The sequence below is a fragment of the Euprymna scolopes genome, chromosome 40 (assembly GCF_053919585.1).
Source record: "Euprymna scolopes isolate OS-2025 chromosome 40, ASM5391958v1, whole genome shotgun sequence".
NCBI lineage: Eukaryota > Metazoa > Mollusca > Cephalopoda > Sepiida > Sepiolidae > Euprymna > Euprymna scolopes.
This window is the reverse complement of record NC_136521.1, coordinates 26,658,092-26,681,719: the sequence shown is the minus strand read 5'-3', so window position 1 is coordinate 26,681,719 and position 23,628 is coordinate 26,658,092. Positions and strand designations below refer to the sequence as shown.

Here is a 23,628-nt window from a genome sequence, read left to right as displayed (position 1 = left end):
AGAGTTATCCTGTACACCGATAAAAATTGTTCAAGACTCTTTTCGTCAGTGTCCATGCCTTGGTTTTTCTTCAAGGCTCTTTTGAATGTATCGACAAACCTCTCTGCTAGGCCATTTGACCTTAGGTGGTAGATTGCCGTTGTTAAATGTTCAATGGTTAGAGCCTTGCAGAATTCTTCAAATTCTTTGCTGGTAAATTGGGTGCCGTTGTCGCTGACAATAGTTTTAGGCACTCCAAAACGACTGAAGAGAACTCTTAGTGCATCTATTGTACTCATCGAAGTAGGGTGTTTGTATTTAAACACTTCTGGCCATTTTGTGAAACTGTCGACGACCACTAAGAATTTAAAGGACCTGCATAATCGATATGTAACCGAGTCCACGGTGTATCAGTCTTTGGCCACGGTTGTATCTGCACAGGTGGTGCCTTTGCTGCTAGCTGACACCCTTGACACTCTCTTACGAGTTTTTCAATATCCTGGTCCATCCTAGGCCAATACGTATATCCACGCATTAAAGCTTTCATTCTCGACATGCCTGGATGACCACTATGAAATTCTTTTAAAATTCTTCTCTGAAGCGTAGTCGGTATGACGGCTCTGTCTGCGTACATCAAGGTTTGAGCACAAATGGAAAATGGTAAAATTTTAGAGTCTTTCTTTGATTTTCCATTTAGTTGCACCAACTTTTTCATTTTCACAATATAATCATCCTTTTCTGCTGCCTTATTTATTTTGTCTAGAGTCACTGGTAACTCTCTGATTGTGTTGCACAGTAATCCGGAGAGTTCTTTTTCCTCTGTCAATGCAGCTATTACTGTGTCTTCCAAAAGTTCAGCACACTTTTGGATGAGCCTGGACAGTCCATCTGCATGTCCGATATTTTTGGATGAAATGTACTCCATTTTAAAGTTACAATTTAGTAGAATTATGCTCCATCGTTGGAGTCTGTTCGCAGTGTGCGTAGGTATGTCTTTTTTAGAGCCAATAATAGTCAATAAGAGTTTGTGGTCGGTTTGCAAAGTAAACATCCTTCCATGAATAAATCTATGGAATTTTTTAATGGCATAAATAATCGCCAAGCTTTCTTTTTCAATTTGAGAATAGTTTCTTTCAGCCGGCAAAAGTGATCTGGATGCATGGGCTTTGTTGATCCATCTTCAAGTTTATGGAGGAGAACTGCTCCTACTCCATAGTCACTTGCATCTGATGCAACAATCAATTCTTTCTGTGGATCAAAATGTGCTAGAGCTAAATCTGATAGCAGGCATTTCTTAATATCTTCAAACGCATTTTGGCATTCTTTTGACCAAATCCACTTTTGTCCTTTTTTTAACAAATCATTCAATGGTGCTCTCAACTTATGCATGTTTGGAATATAAATAGCATAATATTGAGTCAAACCCAAAAAAGATTGTAACTGGGCAACATTATTGGGTGGTGGCATCCTGTCGATTGCTTCTGTTCTCTGAGGATCCAGTCTTCTGCCTTGGCTGTCGATAATTTGACCAAGATACTTTATCTGTTTTAAAAAGTATTTACATTTTTTGGCACTTAACTTGAAACCAAATTCCTGAATTCTTTGGAAAACTGCTCTGATGTGTTCCTTATGTTGCTGTACATTTTTACTTTTGTCAAGGATGTCATCCAAATATGCGATTGCAACATCTAAATCAGCAAGCATCGTATCCATTATTTGCTGAAATAGTGCTGGGGCCACTTTTAATCCAAAAGGAAGTCTTTTTAGTCGGAAAAGTCCTAGATGGGTATTGATACACAAATACTTAGAACATTCTTCACTGACTTTTACCTGAAGGTAAGCTTCTGATAAGTTGATTTTGGAGAAAATTCTACCTTCATTCAGCTTTGTAAAAATATCTTCAGGAAGTAGATAACTATGATCCATCAGACAGTCATTAAGGCCTGTAGAAAAATCGGCACATACCCGAATCTTCTTATTTTTCTTTTTAACATACACAGTGGGGCTCGCCTACTCAGAATAGTCAACTTTTTCGACTACACCATTCTTCTGTAGTCTTTTTAGTTCAATTTCAATATCTTCTTTTGAAGAAAAAGGCACATTTCTTTTTGGTCTAAAAACAGGTTTCCCATTCTGTTTTAATTCAAAATTTACTTCAGTTTTGGTGCACACTCCTAATCCCTCTGAAAAAACTTTGGGGAATTCACTTTTTAACACTGTCAGAAAATGGTCATTTTGCTTGGAATTTTTCTTTTCCAACGCTCTTACATTATTGCAAAATGAATTTATGGGTAGCTCCCATAAATCAAACAAAACAATCCAATCAATTCCAAAAAGGCAAGAATTTATTCCTGGAACAACTGAAAGGTTTGAGGAAAAAGTTTTCGATCCAAGAGAAACACTGCAATTTAATTCTCCCATGAATTTTAATCGCTCTCCGGAAACACCTTTTGCAATTTTTTGTGTTTTTCTCAGTTTTGGACCACCAATTCTCTTCCAGGTCACTTCGTCGATAATTGATATGTTGCTACCTGTGTCTAAAAGTAGCTTCACTGAGGTACCATTTATTTGTGTGAGAATGAATTTCCGTTTCCCTCTTTGTTTTATTTCTTCTTTGGACAAGACAACATTTACTTTTGGCTTCCATTTCCGTCTTTTGTCTTGCTTAGTTCGGCAGTGGGATGCCCGGTGTCCCACTAGGCCACATTTGGTACAACGTTGGTCTTTATAAGGGCAGTTTTTTCTTAAGTGCGGACCCGCACAACTCCAACATTCAAAACTTTTCCCTTTGTCTTTTGGAAATGTCTTCTGTTTTAATACCTGGACTTGGGATGTGACTTTTCCCTCTAACCTCATAGTGTCCCTTTTTACATTTATCAATTTTTGACATTCTTCTGTCACTTTTTGCAAGTTCATTTCCGGGTCTTGCTCCATGATTGATAATATCCTTGACTTTAAATCCTTGTCCTTCGGTGCTGTCAGTCCCTGGACAAATATGTAGCACTTAGACATGTCCACTGATAAATCCTTTAATTTAAACAGTTCACACTGGGCGTTGACTTTGCCCGCATATGTGACAATGTCATCAGTTTCGTCTTTTGACATATTTAAACACCTATACTGTGTATGAAAAAGACTATCTCTTTCACCGAATATAATACACAAAATTTTCACCGTTTCAGAAAAAGAGATCTCTTCTGGTTTTTTAGGCAATATCAAATTCGTGAATTTAGTATTTTCTTCTGTGCCCATTTTTTGGAGTAATAGTGTTATTTTTTCCTCATCCGACCACTTCTCATATCGTTTTGTAAATATCATTTCAAACCTACGATAATAGGCTGGAAAAGTGTCACCTTTATCTGGGTCATATTTAAACTCTGAAAGCGAGTTCGCTATACCCTCAGCCAAAAAAAATCTGGATGCACTCTCCTTAGATTTTTCTAACAAAATCGTTTCACAAAATAAGCAATTATCCGTCGTTTGTTGTATTACAAGAGTTTTGAAACGTTCTTGTTTTTGAAAATCCATTTGGGCTTTTTGTTGAGCGATTAAACTCTCAGTTAACGTATTAGTCAACGTCGCTATTTGTTCCGATGTAATTTTCTTTTTAAATGTATCAATAGCAAGTTAATGTATACCACAGAGAAAAAAAAAAAATTGTTCAAAAACAAGATGCTTATTTTCACAGAAAATTGTCAACACATAGGAAAGTTCCGAAAAAAAATCACTGTTAAAATAACACTTGACAAAATTTCAAGATACTCTTTTTTCGTCTACTTCAGCAGACACACGTAAACTTCTTTTAAAAAATTTTCTTTATTAAATAAACACAGATTCCTCAGTATTGTTCATTTGTTGGTTTTTTATCGTATTAACCAAATACACAAAACACGTCCGTTAATCATGAAGAAAGTCACAATTTACACACACACACACACACACGTTATATAACATCAACTCTTTGGGAGTTTAAAAAGAGAAAAACGGAGTTTAACTCGTCAATAATATAAAAATCATTTTTTACTTGCGTAAATTTGTAGCAGACACCAGTCTTTCGCTTTCTAAGAAGCTTTTTCTTCAATTAAAAGTGAACTTTGTGAACAACAATTTTCAGAATGTTCTCGGTTACCACGTTTTTTTGTGTTTTTTTTTTAGATGAATTTACAGTTCGTATCTCATCTTCGTCGCCAGTTGATATATCCTGCGGTGGGTGGCCGTAATAAAAGGATATTCAAGAAAGGTATTCCACAAGGAAAATAAATGGATAAGGAGGTTCTGAAGTAATAAAGAAATAGAGAAGTTTATTGAGAATATTTACAGAGACAGCATGTTATATTTTTAAGTGTTCCCGCCCAGGGAAGGCTCTCACAACCCGTGACTGGTGATAACGTTCTTTCGATAAAAAGTTCCGGTGGTGAATTGCTCATCTCGCCATAACAGTTTTTTATTTGTGTTTTAATATTGTGTAAGGAGTTATTCATTTGAGGTTTATATTCATGTGTCTTGTATCAAATTAAAGCTAAGAAAGTTGTGAATGTGTTCTAGTATGCATTGTATAGTGTTTTGTGGGATAATTATTTGTGTTTATATGCTCTCGGAGTTGCGTCTGCTGTTATGTTTGTGCTTTGGATTTTGATTTTTTTTTTCAATGGATGGCTTCCTCTGGCGGTTTTCTTTGTTGAGGTGGGTTACGAGTAATTCCGTTGATGTGGGTATATAAAGAAATGAGCTTTGATGTTGTCGTGTGCGTTTAGTGTGATCATTTATGTTGTATCGACAAACGGGGTTCGTCTTAGCGGCACCATTATTGTCACCTTCACTGTTCCTGCTGGTTTCTGGTTTATGCATGTAAATATGGAGGGATATGCAGTATAACAAGGGGTAAAGTTTAGAATAGTTAACAGTCGATGAATTGTAAACAAAAAATACAAACAACTAATAACACTTAAGAAGTTCTCTACAAAACAACAATGGTTGCTAAACTTATAAGCAATTAAGTATGATTTTATAAGGTTTGAAGGGGACTGTCACTCGGACTTAAGGTTACTTGTAGGAAAAGTAACTTTTTTTGCACAATCTTTACAGCATGAAGTTAACTGAAGATCAGTCTTTACCTTGACCACTATTTTGGTTTATAACAATAAGACAGCTTTCATTGAAATTAAATTCTGAAAAAAAAAAACTTTACCCTTTCCACACGTTAAAAATATATTGGTCTGTAGAGAATTTAATTCTACTGCAGTTGTTATCAATTATTTTATTATTTTTTAAATTTTTGTTTACAAGTTTTTGACTGTTAACTATTCTGGACATAAAAAGATATTCTTACCTGTAACTGTCCAAACAAGAAAGAAAAACGACGATCATTTTTGTTGCTTGTACCAATACTAATGTCCGTTATATTCGAAAAGATCCAATTCTTTTCTAAAAGAAAATGACTGAAATAAAAATATTTTTTGTTATTTTTATTGCGGATGTGACATTCATTTCTCTGTCAGATTAAGTTAATAAAATGTAAAATCTTAGTTTACAAGGTAATCCTCTCTTCCAAGTATTTCCGACCAAACTGAAAATTTTTGTGCACCAACTATTTTCGACCGAAGGTAGTATAAAATAAGAAATCTTCATTAAAATAAAAATCATTTCTAAAAATTTTTAATTCATTTTTTAATTAAAAAAAGATTAAGGTTTCCTTCTTGAAAGAAAATAATACATCAAATATTTATAATGAAACAAAAATGATTTGATTTGAACAGTATAAACAATTTGTATGTTAAAGGTTTAAAAAACAGTTAAAAGGTTTTTATTTATTTTATACATTACCCTCACTTATTTAATTGTTTAATGAAATATTAAATTGGAAGAGGAATGCTAAAAATGCAACAAATTTCCAACAAATTTGTAATATAAGTCACACATTCCGTGATTTGTAAAGAAGTCACACATTCCGTGATTTACAAATAAGTCACACATTCCATGATTTGTAAATAAGTCACACATTCCATGATTTGTAAATAAGTCACACATTCCATGATTTTCAAATTACTATCAGTCATATATGACATAATCATGTTGACGCACCAGTTCCCGTTAGATCACTGAAGTTAAGCAAAATTGAGTCTGATCAGTACTAAATGGGTGACCATTTGGGAATTCCAGGTGCTGTATGTACTCTCCGCTTATCTCAGCATTGTTTCCAGTCATCCTGGATTTCTTCTTGCCACTGTACCCAAACAGTGCCGTATCAGGAAAGATGTGGTTGGGGATTGCGCAACCCTTGCCTCATAATTTCACGAACATTACTAACATTAAATTACTCTTACAGTGGGTATCCACTGTTTTCTGAAACTAAACGGAGGTTTCTATCAGTCCTACATAATAAACAAACAATAAAAGAAGGCTTTTCATAGATTTTCTAGTTTTACCGTTGGATCACCAACGTATTGAGGCCAAAAGCCATTTAAGGATGAGGAATATTGTAAAAGTAATTCCATTTCAGATTTAATGCCTTCTGCTTCTGTGCAAATATACCTGCACCCCTGAATCATCATCTTACCCCAAACATATGTACCATCGTTTTGAGCATGGGTTCTTCGTTTGCTTCTTCATTTTCTTACGGACCGTGTCAAGATTCTAATGTTGTCAGTTGTGAGAGAACGAAGAAAAATTTGACAAGTATAAATAAAGAGAATAACATGGATCAAAGCATTTTATGCAAGTGATTTGTTGAACATGGAGGTATATGCATGTAGAGTCTTGTCAGTGATGTCTCTACATCCCAACTAACTTTCCCATCTGTCGCCATCAGAATCTTAGTTGGGTAAATAAAAAAAGGGTTAATGCATTTTAATTAGGGAAAAATGCAAAATTAATTGGGAACAAAAAATAATTATAAAAATAATTATCACATGAAATTTGGTTGACATGTGAGCTGGTTGGCTTTGTAAACAAGACACCTAATATCAGTGAACAGTGATGACTAACAATTTTCCCAGAGTTTAAGAAAACTGGAGTAGATTCCATTTTGGGGGAAAAGAGGAGACCTCTGCCTCCTGAAATACAGTGAAAGGAAGGAGAGAGAGAAACAGATGCTATAATAATTTGATACAGTGAAAAAGCGGAGTCCCTCTCTCTTGAGTGTAAAGAGGGAGTGAGTCTGGATTCGACGCTATAATCAGCTACATTTTGTAACTAATGATTCCAGTAAAGCAACAGGCCCTGACGGTATTCCAATTATAGTACTCAAAAAACTTCAACCAGAACTAGCGCCCATATTTACAAAACTGTTTAAACATTGTCTTAAGGAGAATAACTTCCCATCACCCTGGAAAATCTCATCAGTATGCCCTGTATTTAAGAATTCAGGTGATCGCTCATCTCCCTCTCAGTATAGGCCAATAAGTCTCCTGTGCATCATGAGTAAGTTGCTGGAATCTGTGTTAAATACAGAAGTAATCAACCATCTCAACAAAAATAACCTTCTTAGTGACACTCAATATGGTTTCCGTTCTGCTAGATCTACAGCAGATGTGCTTACAGTTATATCTCATAGGATTAGCAAATCTCTCGACGGAGGCAACCTTTCTAGGACAATTGCTCTTGACATATCAAAGGCCTTTGATAGAGTATGGCATAAAGGTTTACTTCACAAGATCTCTAGCTATGGTATAGCTGGAAATGTCTTCTCAATTATTAAATCATTTCTTTCTGATAGGTTCATAAGAGTAGTAGTTGAGGGGCAAAAATCAGAAGTTCACAGTATTAATGCTGGAGTTCCTCAGGAGTCCAACCTAGGCCCAACTCTTTTCCTGATCTACATTAATGATCTTCCAAATCACATCCTTACATCATTTGTAGACATTTATGCTGATGACACTACCATTTATGGTAGCACATCTAAGACAGTAAACGACCAAGTTCTCTCTGATTCTCTCTCCTCTGATCTTGAGCACATAGTACAATGGGGAAAGGAGTGGTTGGTTACTTTTAATGCATCTAAAACTCTTTACATCATCAACATTCTGATCCCCACCTGGAATCAATTGAAATGAATGGCTCTTGTTTTTAGGAGGCCTCAAGTTTTGACAAGCTTCTGGGCTTGACCGTTACTCCTGATCTTAAATGGAACACGTACATCAACTCTGTTGCCAAGGCCACTGGAAAAATGGTAGGATCTTTCTATCGATCCGGTAGATATCTCACTGCTGATGCAATTCTCTATCTATATAAGAGGCAGGTACATCCAAGGATGGAATACTGTTGCCACATCTGGGCAGGAGCTGCTAGAAAAGACTTGTCCTGCCTTGATAGAGTTCAAAATAGACTTCGTAGCCTCGTAGGAGATGTCCTTTTCTCTTCCCTGCAACCTCTATTTCACAGAAGAGATGTTGCGAGTTTGTCTCTGATGTATCATCATTTTCATGGAAAGTGTTCGACTGAGCTTCAGTTTATGGTCCCCCCTCGCCAAAGTTTCACAAGAAACACTCGTTTAGCTGAAAACACTATCAATAATTCCCCCCACTCTTTATCTATGCCTAAACCTAAATGTAGATTCCATGAACATAGCTTCTTTCTTACAACTGCACGCCTGTGGAATTGTTTTTCTGTTTTCCTGCTTTCCGGCTGACTACAATATGGTTGTTTTCAAGTCTAACGTAAACAAGTTCTCGATGAGCCGTTCCATATAAGTTAACAAATTTACCGAATTGATTACTATATGGTCCAATTTCTACTGTACACTCTTATCCTCGAGTGGCCTCTTGGCCTTGATAATGTGGTGATGCCTGTGTAAAAAAAAAAAATCTTGATGGTGCTGCGACCAGGATATCATAAGGAGAAGCAAGGGGTATTCTAACGCCTTGTCTGTGAACTTTCTCAGTCAGACTCTGTTCAACTACTTCCATTATCTTTACTTGTTTTCCTATAACGCTAACCTCGTCTTCATTTTCAAGTTTCTCCTTTTCTGTTTTCACTTTGTATCTTACCGCTATCCTCACCCGATTGAAAGATTTTGGCATTTTTCCACATTTTTACAAATTCTTCATCTTGATAAATCAACAGCTAACTGTAATGGCATCACTTGTGCTTCCTAGCTAATCTTTTCTCATGGTCCGAGTTGTGGGTGCAATTCCATAGTATCACCAATATGAAAAATTGAAAACTGCTAACAAATAACATCTACATATAGATATACTGAGTTTATTTCTTTTCATTTCTGTCTTCGAAGCATTGTCGAAAAGAGATACTTTATGCTGATGATTTAGTATTTTCCTGTGGAAACAATGGACAGTCTACTTGTTCAGTTAAAGACTTGAAAGAATTTTATGGAAAGTCTGAGAGTGAATGTTATCAAAATGAAAGCGATCATCAGAAGTTTTAACATTGCAAAGTTCATAGAAAGAGCAAAGTTTCGCAGCATAATTTGTGGAAAATGGATTTGGAGCAATCCTTTGTTGTACTTGTAAGCATTTGATACATAAATGAATAACAATTTTTAGAGATGATAATCGGTTTGCATACAAGAAGTATAAGACATTGAAGATGGATGGAAACTGATGTGTAAAAAGTATATCTGGATGAAGTGGATATTGAAATGGTTCAGATTCAGAAGTTTCTTTATCTTGGTGACATCATTAGAACACAGGGTGCAGCAAAAATTGTGTGTGGATGAGATTTGTTCACGGAATTTCTGCCATTACTAATCAGCAGAATGTTACCACTATCAACCAAGAGAAAAGTTTATCGTGAATGTAGTGTGATGATGTATAGAAGTAAAATCTGGCCATTGAGGGTTGAGGACATGCGTTGCATGGGGATAAATGATATGAGAATAATATAATAGATATGTTAGAGAGGTCTTGATGTGATGACCTCACAGGAAGATTAAATCTGGACAGTATTTATGCAGAAGAGGAAATGTTGATGGTATGGTCACATTAAAAAATGGATTAGAATTCTTGGATTAGTAAATGTCGAACAGTTCAGGTGGCGGATTCAGTTTACAGAGGAAGGCAAAGGAAAACACTGTCTAGTATAAATTTGTGACATGAGAGAAAGAGGGATAAATGAAGACCTGGCCAAAGATAGGTTAGCTGAAAAGTCAATTTCTAAAAGTTGTCCAACATATGTCAGTATGTAAAATGGATATTAAACCGATGATGATGATGATAATGACGATGAAATACTCACCGTTGTTGCCAGCCATTGTGTCCTTTTGTCAAAAGAAACTCAGCGTGATCTCCAAAATATTCTTGAAGTTTTTCTGCTTTTAATTCCGAAATCCTGTGATCTGTTGACAATTCACCAAAATCCGAAAGTGTCAAAATTGATGATTTGTTTTCTCTCTCAAGTCTCAACTGTAAAGTTATTGAACAATCTTGATTGTGAATTTTGGTTGTGTAAGAAACGAGAAGACAATCATTGATAGGAATGCAGCAGTTGAAGGTACTACAAAAGAAATTTAATTAAAAACTAAAACATTAAACTGAAATATTTGCATTCAGGACACAAATATTTAAAATTTTTATGAACTTATATAAACACATTACAGCTATTCTTGCCTCAATTCATTTTAATGGTTTGATGCAAAAGCTATTGAGACACTAAAAACTAAAAACATAAAAGATTCATTAATTATTTAACATGGAAACAGAATCAATAATCTTTGCAACACAAAGGCAATCATCTTCTGTTGGATGCTGAGTCATATTAGCATCCGTGGAAGCAAAAAAGTTGATAAAGCTGAAAAAAAAATTTTTTTATACAATATTAAAACTAACACCAAAATTCCATATATGAATGGAGATTAAACCCAACACATTAGGTTAAACATTTTCCCAGCAACAGTTATCATAAGGAGGATCAGTTACATGATGATAATGATGATGATGATGCAGTAAAGCATTCATCCTTCTGAATATATCGTGCAGAAGCATGGATGCTTTGAACAACAATAAAGTTGGTCAGCCAAGGAAAATTTGGAAGCAAGTGATTAGTTAAAAGCATATAGAATGGAATTTGGAGATAATGAAAAGTGAGTTTGTAATTTGGAGACAGTTCAACCAATGAAAAGTGAGTTTGTAATTTGGAGACAGTTCAATCAATGAAAAGTGAGTTTGTAATTTGCAGACAGTTCAACCAATGAAAAGTAAGTTTGTAATTTGGAGACAGTTCAACCTATGAAAAGTGAGTTTGTAATTTGGAGACAGTTCAACCAATGAAAAGTGAGTTTGTAGTTTGGAGACAGTTCAACCAATGAAAAGTGAGTTTGTAATTTGGAGACAGTTCAACCAATGAAAACTGAGTTTGTAATTTGGAGACAGTTCAACCAATGAAAAGTGAGTTTGTAATTTGGAGACAGTTCAATCAATGAAAAGTGAGTTTTAATTTGCAGACAGTTCAATCAATGAAAAGTGAGTTTGTAATTTGGAGACAGTTCAATCAATGAAAAGTGAGTTTGTAATTTGGAGACAGTTCAACCAATGAAAAGTGAGTTTGTAATTTGGAGACAGTTCAATCAATGAAAAGTGAGTTTGTAATTTGGAGACAGTTCAACCAATGAAAAGTGAGTTTGTAATTTGGAGACAGTTCAATCAATGAAAAGTGAGTTTGTAATTTGCAGACAGTTCAATCAATGAAAAGTGAGTTTGTAATTTGGAGGCAGTTCTGTCAATGAAAAGTGAGTTTGTAATTTGGAGACAGTTCAACCAATGAAAAGTGAGTTTGTAATTTGGAGACAGTTCAATCAATGAAAAGTGAGTTTGTAATTTGGAGACAGTTCAACCAATTAAAAGTGAGTTTGTAATTTGGAGACAGTTCAACCAATGAAAAGTGAGTTTGTAATTTGGAGACAGTTCAACCAATGAAAAGTGAGTTTGTAATTTGGAGACAGTTCAACCAATGAAAAGTGAGTTTGTAATTTAGAGACAGTTCAACCAATGAAAAGTGAGTTTGTAATTTGGAGACAGTTCAACCAATGAAAAGTGAGTTTGTAATTTGGAGACAGTTCAACCAATGAAAAGTGAGTTTGTAATTTGGAGACAGTTCAACCAATGAAAAGTGAGTTTGTAATTTGGAGACAGTTCAACCAATGAAAAGTGAGTTTGTAATTTGGAGACAGTTCAACCAATGAAAAGTGAGTTTGTAATTTGGAGACAGTTCAACCAATGAAAAGTGAGTTTGTAATTTGGAGACAGTTCAACCAATGAAAAGTGAGTTTGTAATTTGGAGACAGTTCAACCAATGAAAAGTGAGTTTGTAATTTGGAGACAGTTCAACCAATGAAAAGTGAGTTTGTAATTTGGAGACAGTTCAACCAATGAAAAGTGAGTTTGTAATTTGGAGACAGTTCAACCAATGAAAAGTGAGTTTGTAATTTGGAGACAGTTCAACCAATGAAAAGTGAGTTTGTAATTTGGAGACAGTTCAACCAATGAAAAGTGAGTTTGTAATTTGGAGACAGTTCAACCAATGAAAAGTGAGTTTGTAATTTGGAGACAGTTCAACCAATGAAAAGTGAGTTTGTAATTTGGAGGCAGTTCTGTCAATGAAAAGTGAGTTTATAATTTGGAGACAGTTCAACCAATGAAAAGTGAGTTTGTAATTTGGAGACAGTTCAACCAATGAAAAGTGAGTTTGTAATTTGGAGACAGTTCAACCAATGAAAAGTGAGTTTGTAATTTGGAGACAGTTCAACCAATGAAAAGTGAGTTTGTAATTTGGAGACAGTTCAACCAATGAAAAGTGAGTTTGTAATTTGGAGACAGTTCAACCAATGAAAAGTGAGTTTGTAATTTGGAGACAGTTCAACCAATGAAAAGTGAGTTTGTAATTTGGAGACAGTTCAACCAATGAAAAGTGAGTTTGTAATTTGGAGACAGTTCAACCAATGAAAAGTGAGTTTGTAATTTGGAGGCAGTTCTGTCAATGAAAAGTGAGTTTGTAATTTGGAGACAGTTCAACCAATGAAAAGTGAGTTTGTAATTTGGAGACAGTTCAACCAATGAAAAGTGAGTTTGTAATTTGGAGACAGTTCAACCAATGAAAAGTGAGTTTGTAATTTGGAGACAGTTCAACCAATGAAAAGTGAGTTTGTAATTTGGAGACAGTTCAATCAATGGAAAGTGAGTTTGTAATTTGGAGGCAGTTCTGTCAATGAAAAGTGAGTTTGTAATTTGGAGACAGTTCAACCAATGAAAAGTGAGTTTGTAATTTGGAGACAGTTCAACCAATGAAAAGTGAGTTTGTAATTTGGAGACAGTTCAACCAATGAAAAGTGAGTTTGTAATTTGGAGACAGTTCAACCAATGAAAAGTGAGTTTGTAATTTGGAGACAGTTCAACCAATGAAAAGTGAGTTTGTAATTTGGAGACAGTTCAACCAATGAAAAGTGAGTTTGTAATTTGGAGACAGTTCAACCAATGAAAAGTGAGTTTGTAATTTGGAGGCAGTTCTGTCAATGAAAAGTGAGTTTATAATTTGGAGACAGTTCAACCAATGAAAAGTGAGTTTGTAATTTGGAGACAGTTCAACCAATTAAAAGTGAGTTTGTAATTTGGAGACAGTTCAACCAATGAAAAGTGAGTTTGTAATTTGGAGACAGTTCAACCAATGAAAAGTGAGTTTGTAATTTGGAGACAGTTCAACCAATGAAAAGTGAGTTTGTAATTTGGAGACAGTTCAACCAATGAAAAGTGAGTTTGTAATTTGGAGACAGTTCAACCAATGAAAAGTGAGTTTGTAATTTGGAGACAGTTCAACCAATGAAAAGTGAGTTTGTAATTTGGAGACAGTTCAACCAATGAAAAGTGAGTTTGTAATTTGGAGACAGTTCAACCAATGAAAAGTGAGTTTGTAATTTGGAGGCAGTTCTGTCAATGAAAAGTGAGTTTGTAATTTGGAGACAGTTCAACCAATTAAAAGTGAGTTTGTAATTTGGAGACAGTTCAACCAATGAAAAGTGAGTTTGTAATTTGGAGACAGTTCAACCAATGAAAAGTGAGTTTGTAATTTGGAGACAGTTCAACCAATGAAAAGTGAGTTTGTAATTTGGAGGCAGTTCAACCAATGAAAAGTGAGTTTGTAATTTGGAGGCAGTTCTGTCAATGAAAAGTGAGTTTGTAATTTGGAGACAGTTCAACCAATGAAAAGTGAGTTTGTAATTTGGAGACAGTTCAACCAATGAAAAGTGAGTTTGTAATTTGGAGACAGTTCAACCAATGAAAAGTGAGTTTGTAATTTGGAGACAGTTCAACCAATGAAAAGTGAGTTTGTAATTTGGAGACAGTTCAACCAATGAAAAGTGAGTTTGTAATTTGGAGACAGTTCAACCAATGAAAAGTGAGTTTGTAATTTGGAGACAGTTCAACCAATGAAAAGTGAGTTTGTAATTTGGAGACAGTTCAACCAATGAAAAGTGAGTTTGTAATTTGGAGACAGTTCAACCAATGAAAAGTGAGTTTGTAATTTGGAGACAGTTCAACCAATGAAAAGTGAGTTTGTAATTTGGAGACAGTTCAACCAATGAAAAGTGAGTTTGTAATTTGGAGACAGTTCAACCAATGAAAAGTGAGTTTGTAATTTGGAGACAGTTCAACCAATGAAAAGTGAGTTTGTAATTTGGAGGCAGTTCTGTCAATGAAAAGTGAGTTTGTAATTTGGAGACAGTTCAACCAATGAAAAGTGAGTTTGTAATTTGGAGACAGTTCAACCAATGAAAAGTGAGTTTGTAATTTGGAGACAGTTCAACCAATGAAAAGTGAGTTTGTAATTTGGAGACAGTTCAACCAATGAAAAGTGAGTTTGTAATTTGGAGACAGTTCAACCAATGAAAAGTGAGTTTGTAATTTGGAGACAGTTCAACCAATGAAAAGTGAGTTTGTAATTTGGAGACAGTTCAACCAATGAAAAGTGAGTTTGTAATTTAGAGACAGTTCAACCAATGAAAAGTGAGTTTGTAATTTGGAGACAGTTCAACCAATGAAAAGTGAGTTTGTAATTTGGAGACAGTTCAACCAATGAAAAGTGAGTTTGTAATTTGGAGACAGTTCAACCAATGAAAAGTGAGTTTGTAATTTGGAGACAGTTCAACCAATGAAAAGTGAGTTTGTAATTTGGAGACAGTTCAACCAATGAAAAGTGAGTTTGTAATTTGGAGACAGTTCAACCAATGAAAAGTGAGTTTGTAATTTGGAGACAGTTCAACCAATGAAAAGTGAGTTTGTAATTTGGAGACAGTTCAACCAATGAAAAGTGAGTTTGTAATTTGGAGACAGTTCAACCAATGAAAAGTGAGTTTGTAATTTGGAGACAGTTCAACCAATGAAAAGTGAGTTTGTAATTTGGAGACAGTTCAACCAATGAAAAGTGAGTTTGTAATTTGGAGACAGTTCAACCAATGAAAAGTGAGTTTGTAATTTGGAGACAGTTCAACCAATGAAAAGTGAGTTTGTAATTTGGAGGCAGTTCAACCAATGAAAAGTGAGTTTGTAATTTGGAGACAGTTCAACCAATGAAAAGTGAGTTTGTAATTTGGAGACAGTTCAACCAATGAAAAGTGAGTTTGTAATTTGGAGACAGTTCAACCAATGAAAAGTGAGTTTGTAATTTGGAGACAGTTCAACCAATGAAAAGTGAGTTTGTAATTTGGAGACAGTTCAACCAATGAAAAGTGAGTTTGTAATTTGGAGGCAGTTCTGTCAATGAAAAGTGAGTTTGTAATTTGGAGACAGTTCAACCAATGAAAGGTGAGTTTGTAATTTGGAGACAGTTCAATCAATGAAAAGTGAGTTTGTAATTTGGAGACAGTTCAACCAATGAAAAGTGAGTTTGTAATTTGGAGACAATTCAACCAATGAAAAGTGAGTTTGTAATTTGGAGGCAGTTCAACCAATGAAAAGTGAGTTTGTAATTTGGAGACAGTTCAACCAATGAAAAGTGAGTTTGTAATTTGGAGACAGTTCAATCAATGAAAAGTGAGTTTGTAATTTGGAGACAGTTCAATCAATGAAAAGTGAGTTTGTAATTTGGAGGCAGTTCAATCAATGAAAAGTGAGTTTGTAATTTGGAGACAATTCAACCAATGAAAAGTGAGTTTGTAATTTGGAGACAGTTCAACCAATGAAAAGTGAGTTTGTAATTTGGAGACAGTTCAACCAATGAAAATTGAGTTTGTAATTTGGAGACAGTTCAACCAATGAAAAGTGAGTTTGTAATTTGGAGACAGTTCAACCAATGAAAAGTGAGTTTGTAATTTGGAGACAGTTCAATCAATGAAAAGTGAGTTTGTAATTTGGAGACAGTTCAACCAATGAAAAGTGAGTTTGTAATTTGGAGACAGTTCAATCAATGAAAAGTGAGTTTGTAATTTGGAGACAGTTCAACCAATGAAAAGTGAGTTTGTAATTTGGAGACAGTTCAACCAATGAAAAGTGAGTTTGTAATTTGGAGACAGTTCAACCAATGAAAAGCTAGTTTGTATAATATAAAAAATGTCTCATCTTAAATAAAAGAAAAACAACATGAAATGAATAAAACAACAACAATCTGAAAGAAGCAATTAAAATATCCACAACAAATAAATGATACATCTTCATGAACAATAAAGCAAAATAATTCTATCAAAAAAAGAATTACAAGAATTATAGAAAAGTAAGAAAGGAAGAGATAAATTTTGCTTGACTTTGCACACATATAAATAAAGCATGTCTGCTTAAAGAATATCATCCATTCTGTTGTGGCTGTCATGTGACATTTATCTTGGGTGAAATCTGTCTTTGACATTTTTAAATTGGTGACCTAAAAAAATTTTTGAGACGTTCAAATGAAATTTCTAAATTCCTGATGATACAAAAATATTAATACTCTTAAAACTCATAACACTTCTGTCCCCTCAATGTACACCTGACAAGTAGCAAATTCCTACCTCTTCATTGTTGAGGTCCCTAAATGCCATAGGGCCTTCTACTTTAATTGTTTCTTGCCTCATATTGCTACACTTTGGAATTCCCAACTGTACAGTAGTCAAATTTCTACACATGCAAACAAACTGATAAATGTTTACAAATTAGACATAAGCAAAATTTTACTTTTCAAGTTTTGTTCCTTTTATGTTAATTAAATCTCACAAATTCACATTGGCGTATAACATTCTTCTCCATAAAAGAAGTCACAACACTTGCATCTTCTATTTTCTACACACCAGTAGCAGAGAAAGCACACTTGTATTTTCTTGTATTTTTTTTTTTTTTTTTACATGCCCGTAGCAGAGAAAGCACACTTTCTGCTTCTTTGAGATAAGATTATTCATAGCATTACTACTACTACTACTACTACTACTAAACTCCTAACTGATCCTATGATCACACATGAAACATTCAGGAGGTCTTTTGCACCATTTTGTTTTATTATGCTGAATATATAAGATTTTTTCCATACTTTTGTTTAACAATTAATATTTTTTTTACAGTAACATAATGTAAAAAAAATCTATTTTGTTTGTGATATATAACAAAAAATTAATTTTCAATTGATTTCACTGATTTTAATATTCAATCCTGGTCAATATTTTGGTAAAATGTAACAAAATTAAATCAAATGATTACAAAGCAAAATATTTAAATTAATTGAAGATAATTTAAATGTGATTATATTTCTTCATTAGTTTTAAGATTATTTTATTCAACAAGATTCTAAGCAAAACTTGTTAGAAATTTTAAATTATAAAATTGATTTTCTTAAATTTTGACTTATAAAATTATTTTTCTTTAAAAATATTAAATTTTAAATCATAAAATTATTCTTCATTAAAAATATTACATCTTAAATTGCAAATCAAGAAAATTAAATACAAGACAGGATATTTGATAAAAGTTTTTCAAGAAAAGTAAATAAAAATTCCTTTTTGAGTAAAAAATATAATTTGGCAGAAATAATGAAATCATAAAATGAGTCAGAATCGTTCTTTTGTCATGTCAGGTGTATAATATCAATATAGAAGCTTAGGATCAAGAACAAAAGTTTTATTTGAAATTAGCAAGGCTACTTGGCGTTGCCTGAAGGAGTAGTAAGTAATTTATTTTTATCAATAACAATTTGGCTTTTTAGCTAGGAACAAAGTGTACATTTTATTTTTATCTTTAGTCACTGAAGAAGAAAGACTGAAAAAATTAAAATTTTTGTACCAATCGAAAGTGCCTCCTTTTAGAGAGTTGGATTTTTTTCACAATGAAAACTGACTTTGTGTCTAACTCTGATCTCGTGGGGAGGCAAGTAAATAGAAACAATTGATTTCGTACTGTTGTCACATGCAAGATAAATTTTACTGTAAACTCCAAACAACTAATAGAGGTAAAAAAAAAAATCAGATTAATCAAATTATTTAGATTCTTCAAACAACTTTTCTCATCTTGAGTTTTATTTTCACGTTTCGGTTGATGTAAGCTACGACCTTCTTCAGATTTATCTTGTTGAATTCAGGAATTTTTTTGCCGAACTCAGGAATCTGCACAGAATGTCAAATGGAATCATTTATTTAATCCACGGTGATAGCACGTCCTCATTCCGTCAGCCATGATTGGGTAGAAGTCCTAAGTAATTCACAATTGTATTTTGAGTATAACGTAATAGCAGATAAATCAGCAATCAACATCTTTGCTGATGGAATGATCTCATTTTTAAAAATGTGGGTGAAAGTTGATAACATATGTACAAACATGAAATGCCTTAGCATAGATTGTTAGCACATGTTGGGTTTCTTCAAATTGAACAAGATTAATAAAAATTTCCTACCTGTTCATTGTTATATTACTCTGTGAATTTGTTTTCTCGACCAACAAACAACCACCACCAAGGTAAGCATCATCCAAATACATCTTGTGCGAGACAACATCATCTTTATTCTGAACTGGTTGCAATTGTTGCAAGCCCAGACTCACCCATTCCTCAGCTGAGATACACTTAAAAAAAAAAAAGGGAAAAAAAAAAGAAAAATTGTTTTTTTTTAAAATGAATCCATTAAATTTGTTTCTGAAATTTTAAGATGGCGATTCGTTATTCAGATTATTTGGATTCTTCAGACTATCTTGCGTGTTATTTTCACAACGTTTTAGTGTACCTGTAGCGTAGTGGATAGAACACTTAGTAAAATTCAGTTGTAAGTTACACACTTTTGGAGGCTGAATCCTCAGTGTAGGCGACACTCAAAATACAATTGCAAATTATTTAGGACTTCTACTCAATCATGGCTGATAGAACGCAAACATGCTACTCCCGTGTTCAAAATTCCATGCAAATTCTCAAGTTTAACAGAAAGATTCAAGAGTTCAAAATGCACCTGAAGAAGGTTAGAGGTTACATCGACCAAAACATGAAAATAACACTCAACATGAGAACAGTAGTTCGAAAAATTCCATTAAATCTGTGCATTTACAAATGAGAATGCTGTTTTAAACATAAGTTTGATCGACAAAAGAAAATAGCTTCAATAGCTTCAAAATGCTTGATTCAATCTAAACACCATAAAAGCTACGTATTGGAGCTATTACAACATATGAGCCACACCATTCACAACTGCATTTAAGCTTCAAATTAATATTCATCATTTTATTGCACTTAACATCCCAAAGGCTTGTTATGCAAAATGTGGTACAATTTTAACCAATAGTTTTGAAACTTATAAGTGTTTATAATTAGTAGTAGTACTACTAGTATAATAATTTATATCCACCTTATGACATCTTAAGGGCTCTTGATGCTAAATTCAGTGACAATTACAGTAATTTTGATATTTATATTAGGAGTAATATTATAGTATTTTGATTGTTTTTTATGATTAAAGTCACCACTTATCAAGGCCAAGAGCAACTCGTGGGTAAGGATTAATAAAACTGAAATGATTTCCAGCTGAAAATTGGAGAACACTATGGAAGTACTAACATTTACCAATTGCATGAACTATGTTTTATTACTTATGGTATGGTTTATGACAAGAATTTGTTGACATTGGATTTAAAGATAAGTTGTAATCAGCAGAGAAGCAGTTCTGCAGTAATGTGTTCAACTGGTGGGAAATCCTTGTAAAGAAACTCTGTCCATGCAGATTTTGCCTAACATTAGGCACAAACTGGAAGAAATGAAATTTTTTCATCATGGTAGTAAGACGAGTTCTTGCTGTGAATGTCCTACAAGAAGGAACCAAAGACTGGAGCTCAGTTGAGCACTTTCCGTAGAAATAATGATAAAGTATTTGTAATAGCATAATTTTTATTTTTCATGACAAATTCAGCATCCCAAGGGTTCTTCATACCAAATGAAGTTTGCGAGCTTCATAGGTGTTTATGTATAATTATAATCGTATTGAAACACCAGTTGTCATTAGATCACCAAAGTTAATGTTGAGCCTGGCCAGTACCAGATTGGTGACCATTTGGGAATACTAGGCATGGTATACATATACAGGTATTCCCCGTCATATGCACATTCATTCATTAGAAAAAGTTACAGCACTGCTTCTGAATTTATTGTTTCAGTATGCCTACATAGGATGACTCAAATCAAGTCAATAGGTGTTTATTGTTTTAGTAATTTTTTTTTATCCCAGATGATACTCTCACCATGACAAAGAGGTGTTGAATATTGAGTCTGGGGTACTGGGCATAACATTTTTCTGGAAAAAATAAAGCCGGGTTGATTGATGCAGACACCCACCTAGCTGGAAGAATAAACATGCAATGATTTGATGCAAAGAAACCCACAAATGTTACCTGCGGATGGCTACATTTAGTGTGTAGACAAAATCCTAAAAAGGGCATTGCAGTTAAAGTGTGTGGGTGCTAAAAAGTAACTGCAAACAAAGATTGGCAGAAAGGAGGCTAATGAATTTGAGAGAACAACTTCCATCAATTCCCATGCCCACTTTCACTGATTCTATTCTTTTACCACAACAAAACACACAGCAGATGCCTCCATCCAAAATTAGAAGCAATTCATTTGAGTAGTTTTTGAAGAACAGACAAAATTATGTTGAATTATAATGCAGATTTCTATATATATTAAACAAAACAGAGATTTGCAAAAACAAATTTTCTTTGAAAATGGCAACATTCAATTCTTTTAGAAAATACTTACGTCTCCATTGAGAAAATATTTTTTTCCGTATCCATGACAAAATGATGTGACTAATGGCAATGAAGCTGGACACTGAGACGGACAAAATTCATGCAGCAGTGACCAAAACCTGAAAGAAAATTAAAAAAGATTATTAATAAAAATTGAACAGACACCATGGCTCCATTATGATTGGGTTTTGATTAGTGTTAAACACTAATTAATAAAATATTTGACAATATTTCTGAGAAGACGAATTAGTATTATTTACATTTTTTGCATTGTTGCATACATTTTCACAAGATTTCAGTCTTTGTATTCTCTGACCTTCTTTAGTTGTTTTTTGTTGGAGTAAGAAACGTTCCCAGAATATAAAACTATAACTCAATAACTTGAGTTTTATTTCCTTCGCCCGTCACACCAATAACTTCCTGGGTAAGGTTAACAACACTTTTGTCCAAACTTCCAACTACACGTAACGCACCTTCTCTCAACTCCAAACGAACTTCTGCTAATTCAACTTATTGCTTTGAAATCCAACTTCAAAATGAACGACCCTCTCAAAAATCAACCCTCTTTTATCTCCAACCAGGAGCATCTCATTTGCATATCGGGTGGTCACATTGCAGGCATATAAAGAGATGAGGCAGCCATTTTTGTTTCTTTCTTCTTCATTCATTTCATTCCACAACTGACCCATTGAATTATTCACACGTGCTAATTAGGTAAGTCACACGTTTCCCTACACTCCCCCCTGATCTCATGATCACACACAGGGTAGGGGGGCAGTCGTCTTTGTCGGGTACTTCTTCGAAGAATCGGGGGAAGCACTTACTCATTACCACCGTTATTGCAACCAGTCTGTTCCATTATCCCCTCTTGTGGTTCCCTATGCAGTGTTTCATAATCAGGGCAAGGGGACAGTATCCGTCTTTGTTGAGTACTCCTTCGAATAATCGGAGGCATCACTTCCTCGGTTCCATCTTCCTCAGTATGTTTCATCATCACCTCTCGTGGTGCTATAGGCGGTGTTTCACAATCACGGAGGGTGGGCAGTATTCGTCTTTCTCGGGTACTTTGATGAGGAACTGGTGATATTACTTCCTCATGTCCATCGTTCTCATCACTATTGCCACCAGTATGTTCCATTATTCCCTCATCTGGTTCTGTAGGTAGTGTTTCTATGCTCACCTGTAGGGGCAGTAGGCGATCAGGATCATCCCTGAACTGTATGTGATCTTCCTCATTATCCTCAGAATCAGAAGAGATATAACAGGGGTGGATATCTTTTACATGACGTGGTACACCATTAATCAACATGGTCTGAGGACTTATGATTTTGTCTATTTTTCCTTGATATGGTGTATTGACAACGCTAACCACTGATGGTGTGACATCAATTCTTTTTATACGCTGTTCATAGCGGTAAATCCCATTAGCTGGTGCAGTTTCTGGTGTTGCATCGTCCTTTGGTGTCACATTATACCAGTACACAGCTTCTGGAATGGAACACTGTGTCCTGGCCGCAATTCTTTTAATGGTGCGGTGACACCGCTCCACTATACCATTACCTTCTGGAAAATATGCACATCGGTAATGCATTCTAATCCCCCATTCCTGCGTAAATTTTTTAAATTCTTGACATCAAAACGTAGTGGTGTTATCAGTCAGAATTTCCAGCAGGGCACCACGTTAAAAAAAAAACAGCTCTCAACTGTCGTATAATGCTAGATGCATCCTGTCGTGTCAACAGGCGCCATATCGTGAAACATGTCGGACCACAATCTGTCAAGGTAAAAAAATTCTGCATCGACGAAACTAAGGTAATGTCCACCTGCAAGCTGTATTCGTCAACTAGATGCTTTATTATTGCCAGTCTCCTTCGTACTAACATCTCACTTGCAGCTCTAGTCTTAACTTGAGCGTTTCCAGTCAAGGTGTCGGTCAACCAGTGGTAAACACACAATGAGTCAGTGTGGAGATGCACAACCTTAGCCTGCCATTGCAATGCAAGATTAAGCCCTTTTAACATGGCATCGAGTTCTGCCAAATTTATATGCTGGGCATCATTTTTCGGACAAAGCCAGCACACATCTTCCACAATGGCAGCCAACTGTTCCAACATGACACCTGTAGCCAGTGAACTTGCGTCAACCCATGCATTCAGTTCGTTTCCAGATACTTGCCACTCACCCTGGGCAGGGTCGTTCCTATGTACTCTGGACAACATTTCAGCCATCATTTGCTGGAGAGAATCATCATCCACCATTTCGTCCCATCCTTTGGTTACTGCAGTTACTCGTCTTTTTAACACTCCTGTTGCCAATCGGAGCCATCCACAGACAGGTAGATGTCCTACTAATTTATCGCAAATAGAAAACACAATGCGTCTTATCAATACACTGGGTAACTCTGGAATTGCACTCCCTCGCTTCCATCGCAAAGTATTGCCCTTCTCATAGACCTCTAGGCCTAACACGGGCATCCCGTCCTTTAGGCGCTTAGGGTCTTTGCTTATTAACCCAAACGATTCCAGTTTTGCTCGAA

General features: G+C 34.9%; 1 protein-coding gene and 1 pseudogene across 4 annotated transcripts in view; one reads left to right on the top strand and one right to left on the bottom strand.

The window, feature by feature from the left end:
• Positions 1-23,628, bottom strand: part of LOC145265449 (cytosolic endo-beta-N-acetylglucosaminidase-like) — a 72,379-nt gene that overhangs the window by 7,108 nt on the left and 41,643 nt on the right. For all 4 annotated transcript variants that reach the window (XM_080121299.1, XM_080121300.1, XM_080121298.1 and 1 more), the window contains 4 exons: positions 21,103-21,211; positions 18,766-18,932; positions 10,168-10,425; positions 5,309-5,417 (listed from right to left, as the gene is read on the bottom strand). In XM_080121299.1, coding sequence (XP_079977425.1) covers positions 5,309-5,417; positions 10,168-10,425; positions 18,766-18,932; positions 21,103-21,211 — 643 coding nt within the window. The remainder of the gene's footprint in view (positions 1-5,308; positions 5,418-10,167; positions 10,426-18,765; positions 18,933-21,102; positions 21,212-23,628) is intronic.
• On the top strand, positions 6,034-6,150 carry LOC145265909 (5S ribosomal RNA; annotated as a pseudogene).